Source organism: Centruroides vittatus, unplaced genomic scaffold (assembly GCF_030686945.1).
Source record: "Centruroides vittatus isolate TY-2023 unplaced genomic scaffold, ASM3068694v2 contig_2383, whole genome shotgun sequence".
Taxonomy (NCBI): Eukaryota; Metazoa; Arthropoda; class Arachnida; order Scorpiones; family Buthidae; genus Centruroides; species Centruroides vittatus.
This window is the reverse complement of record NW_027121499.1, coordinates 1-3,852: the sequence shown is the minus strand read 5'-3', so window position 1 is coordinate 3,852 and position 3,852 is coordinate 1. Positions and strand designations below refer to the sequence as shown.

The following is a 3,852-nucleotide window of genomic DNA, read 5'->3' as shown; positions in this document are numbered from 1 at the left end:
AGTCGGACTGTGTCGTGCTGAATCGATGGCACAAAAATTTTAAACTCTGAAAACAGTAGAAAAAAGTTTGAGAAACTCTAGTCTGAGTCTCATCTTTATTATCTAAATACAGGTACTCCTCACTTTATGACCTATCTGCTTAACGACACTCACATTTACGACCAATCGAGTTTCGACTTGCAATTCGGGGAATACCCTTTCTCAGCGTGGGTGTCGATCAGTGGTGATTGGTGACATGCAAACTGAGCATACTATAGGCTTACTATACACTTTTTAGTCAGTTTGATTTAATTCAGACAATTGTGGGCCTTGCCAATGCACTTAATTTAGATGTTGAAGTGGAAGACATTGTTGAATTAGTGGATTATGCCGATGGAGAGCTAACAAATGAGGATTTAATAGAGTTAGAAGCGATGCAGCATTTGGAAGAGGAAGAAGAGGAAAGAACTGAAGAAGTGAAAAAGAAATTCACGGTACATGGGTTAGCTGGTGTGTTCTCCAAAATTAATGCACCTATGTTGGAACTTGAGGCTATGGATACAAATACTGAATGTTTTAGTAAAGTTGAATGTGGGAATAGTGAACTTTTGAAGTGCTGTAGAGAAATTTATCAAGAAAAAAAGATTACAAAGCAAACCACACGAGTTTCTTTTCGACTGTTACATCCAGAACCTCCGCCCTTAAAGGTACAACTTTTCATCGTCGTCATCTCCTCTTACTGGACCTCTATAGCAGTGTTTAGCACTGGTGTGCCGCGGCACACTGGTGTGCCGTCACAAGGTGAAAAGGTGTGACGTGAACTTTTACATATTCTATTAATTGTCAAGTTTTATTTATATATTTTTATCACAGTTGCTGTGTTTCTTATGCTTGTATTTCATTCTCTGACGCAGCACTGATGAAATATGATGATGTTTGTTTATTCTTTATTACAAGCCACGCATTTTTATGTATTCTAAGAAATTAAATATAAAATAAATTTGCTCACAGGTGTTTTGTTACCCTTGCCAATTGTTCTGTGTACGTGCTTCTCCCAAAAGTGCTGGAATTAGCCCTGTCCTTTATTTACTTTATTTTGGTACTTGTCCCTGTTTGTTAGTGCTTCCTCAACTTTATTACATTCCTATACCGATTCACCAACCCATTGTTAGGCTTTCCTTTGAAGAATATAGGTCCCGCGTCTGCAAATATTTCAGTTCTATCTTAGCTGTGCTCTGTAGTAGTCCAAAAATTGTGATTGCTAGTCAGTCTTATTTTTTTCTATTATTATTAGACTATTTAATTTTTTCTAAGATGGACAAATTCCTTGTACGGAGTGTTCCTTCGACGAGTAGAAGTAGTGATAGCATTGAGCCCGCAAAAAAGAAACAAAAATTAGTGCGCCGGCAGTATAGTGATAATTATTTATCTTGCGGTTTTTTTGGTGTGGTGATAAAACGTGCCCAATCCCCGAGTGTATTGTTTGTGGTGAAAAACTTACTAATGCTGCTATGGTGCCCAGTAAATTGAAACGACATTTGTCAACAAAACATTCTTCTCTGTTAAACAAAGATGTCAATTATTTTCGTCGGTTGTTGGAACAAAACCGAAAACAAGCAGCATTCATGACTACAACAGTATGTGTTTCGGACAAAGTACAGGAAGCTAGCTATAAGGTAGCCGAACTTATCGTAAAGGCCAAAAAACCACATACAATAGCTGAAACGTTATTAATGCCTGCTTGTAAAGAGATGGTGAAAATAGTCCTGGGTTCAGAAGCTGCTAGTGAAATATCAAAAATTCCTCTTTCTGATGACACGATCAGTCGCCGAGTTATTGAGATGTCCAGTGACATTGAAGACATTATGAAGGAGAAAATCAACAGCAGTCGAAAGTTCTCACTTCAGATCGACGAGTCCACCGATATTAGCGGCCACGCACAACTTCTTGCTTATATTCGGTACATCGATGGTAATGTAATTGCAACTAATTTCTTTTTTTGCAAACAACTTCCCGAGCGAGCCACCGGTGAAGAAATATTTCGTGTAACTAACGAATATGTGCTCCAAAATGAATTAAAATGGAAGGACTGTGTTAGTGTTTGTACAGACGGAGCCGCAGCTATGACAGGCCGAGTGAAAGGATTTGTAGCTCAAGTACGTGAAATTAATCCTAACATACGATGCGATCATTGTCTTATTCACCGCGAAGCCATTGTTGCTAAATCTTTGCCACCTTCTCTGAAAGCTGTGCTGGACGAAGTAGTAAAAGTCGTAAACCTTGTCAAATCGCGACCCCTAAATTCGCGTCTATTTTCCGTTTTGTGTCAGGAAATGGAATCAGAACACACCACACTCCTGCTACATACAGAAGTACGGTGGTTATCAAGAGGAAAAGTGTTAACGCGAATATTGGAACTTAAAGACGAGGTACGTGTATTTTTGACTGTCGAGGGGCACGAGTACGCGAATTTATTTGCAGATGATGAATGGGTATGTAAGTTGGCCTATCTTTCTGATATTTTCGTACAATTGAATGAGCTGAACAGAAAAATGCAAGGTAGGAACGAAAATATTCTTACTAGTATGGATAAGATTCAAGGATTTGTGAATAAGCTAAATTTGTGGATACAGAGAATTGAAAATGGTTCGTTTGAAATGTTCTCGACTGTATGGTCACTTGCTTCCGGTAATAAAATGATGATGGATCTAATTAAAGAACATTTACAAATCCTGCAGCAGAGGTTCAAGAAGTATTTTGGAGACAGTGTTGAAGATATCGACTGGGTTCGTAACCCATTCGTTGCGATTTCAGAGTCTCTACCTATTCATTACAAGAGGAACTCGTGGAATTAAAAGCAGACAGAACATTGAAATTAAAACTCTCTCGAAGTGCCTTTGAATACATTTTGGTTGACAATAAAAAGTGAATACCCGGCTATATCCGAGATGGCAGTTAATATGTTATTGCCATTTTCAACTACGTATTTGTGTGAACTGGGCTTCTCGACGTTGACTGAAATTAAAACATCAAAGAGGGAGAGACTCAGATCCGTCGATGAAGAAATAAGAGTAGCATTGCCAACGATTCCACCACGGATCAGCCGTCTGTGTGCAGCTAAGCAGGCGCAAATATCACATTGAAAAGGTATGAGTAGAATTATTTATTTTAATAGTAGTAGAAAAGTGTATTTTCTACACCAGTGTTTCCCAAACTTTTGACATCTGTGTACCCTTTGTATAATTTTCTTAATGCTGAGTACCCCTCATCAAAAAAAATTGCATATACTTTAAATCAAAAACCAAAGATAACGAGGATATTCCATTTCTATATGCTGCTGCAATTGAAAAATCGAAAAAGCCAAAATAGAAGACTATGTAGAAAATATTGTTCCTAGATATAGCGATATGGACTTTAGGTCTCATTTTCGTCTTTCTAGAAGCACTGTCAAAGTAAGTCTTTGCTAAGAATTGTTAGTTGTAGTAACTAGCTACAGAAAAATTGGTTTATTTGGCAATTTTAGCTTTTTATTAATACTAAAGCACATAACAAATCTTTCCTGTTAGAAAAATCGCACAAAAGCTAAAAATACACACGCGCACATTGTAACAATTCAATGTGTAGATACTGGAGGTTTTTGTGTGACACTGTTGTCTTGGCCATAGGGTGGAGGAATACACAGAATCACAGCACCCGGCGAAACCGCTAAGAAGTAACGAAGTTTTTTATTATTTTTCTATGTTTGTAATCGAAAAAAAGTAAACTGCTTGTTGCACCAGGAACAGCCGAAGCACGGTGCAGTGTGTACCCCCACTAAACTCTTCCCGTACCCTGGGGGTACGCGTACCACACTTTGGGAACTGTTCTACACTA

The 3,852-nt window shown here is 38.2% G+C and overlaps 1 protein-coding gene across 1 annotated transcript; it reads left to right on the top strand.

The window, feature by feature from the left end:
• The first annotated feature begins 1,490 nt into the window (after positions 1 to 1,490).
• LOC136971235 (zinc finger BED domain-containing protein 5-like) lies at positions 1,491 to 2,834 on the top strand. Its single transcript, XM_067265704.1, has one exon. The coding sequence runs from the start codon at positions 1,491 to 1,493 to the stop codon at positions 2,832 to 2,834; it is 1,344 nt and encodes a 447-aa protein (XP_067121805.1).
• Positions 2,835 to 3,852: the final 1,018 nt, after the last annotated feature.

What these genes read in the sequence shown, in the direction of transcription:
- LOC136971235 (XM_067265704.1), top strand. Translation starts at nt 1,491, where the DNA reads ATGGTGCCCAGTAAATTGAAACGACATTTGTCAACAAAACATTCTTCT.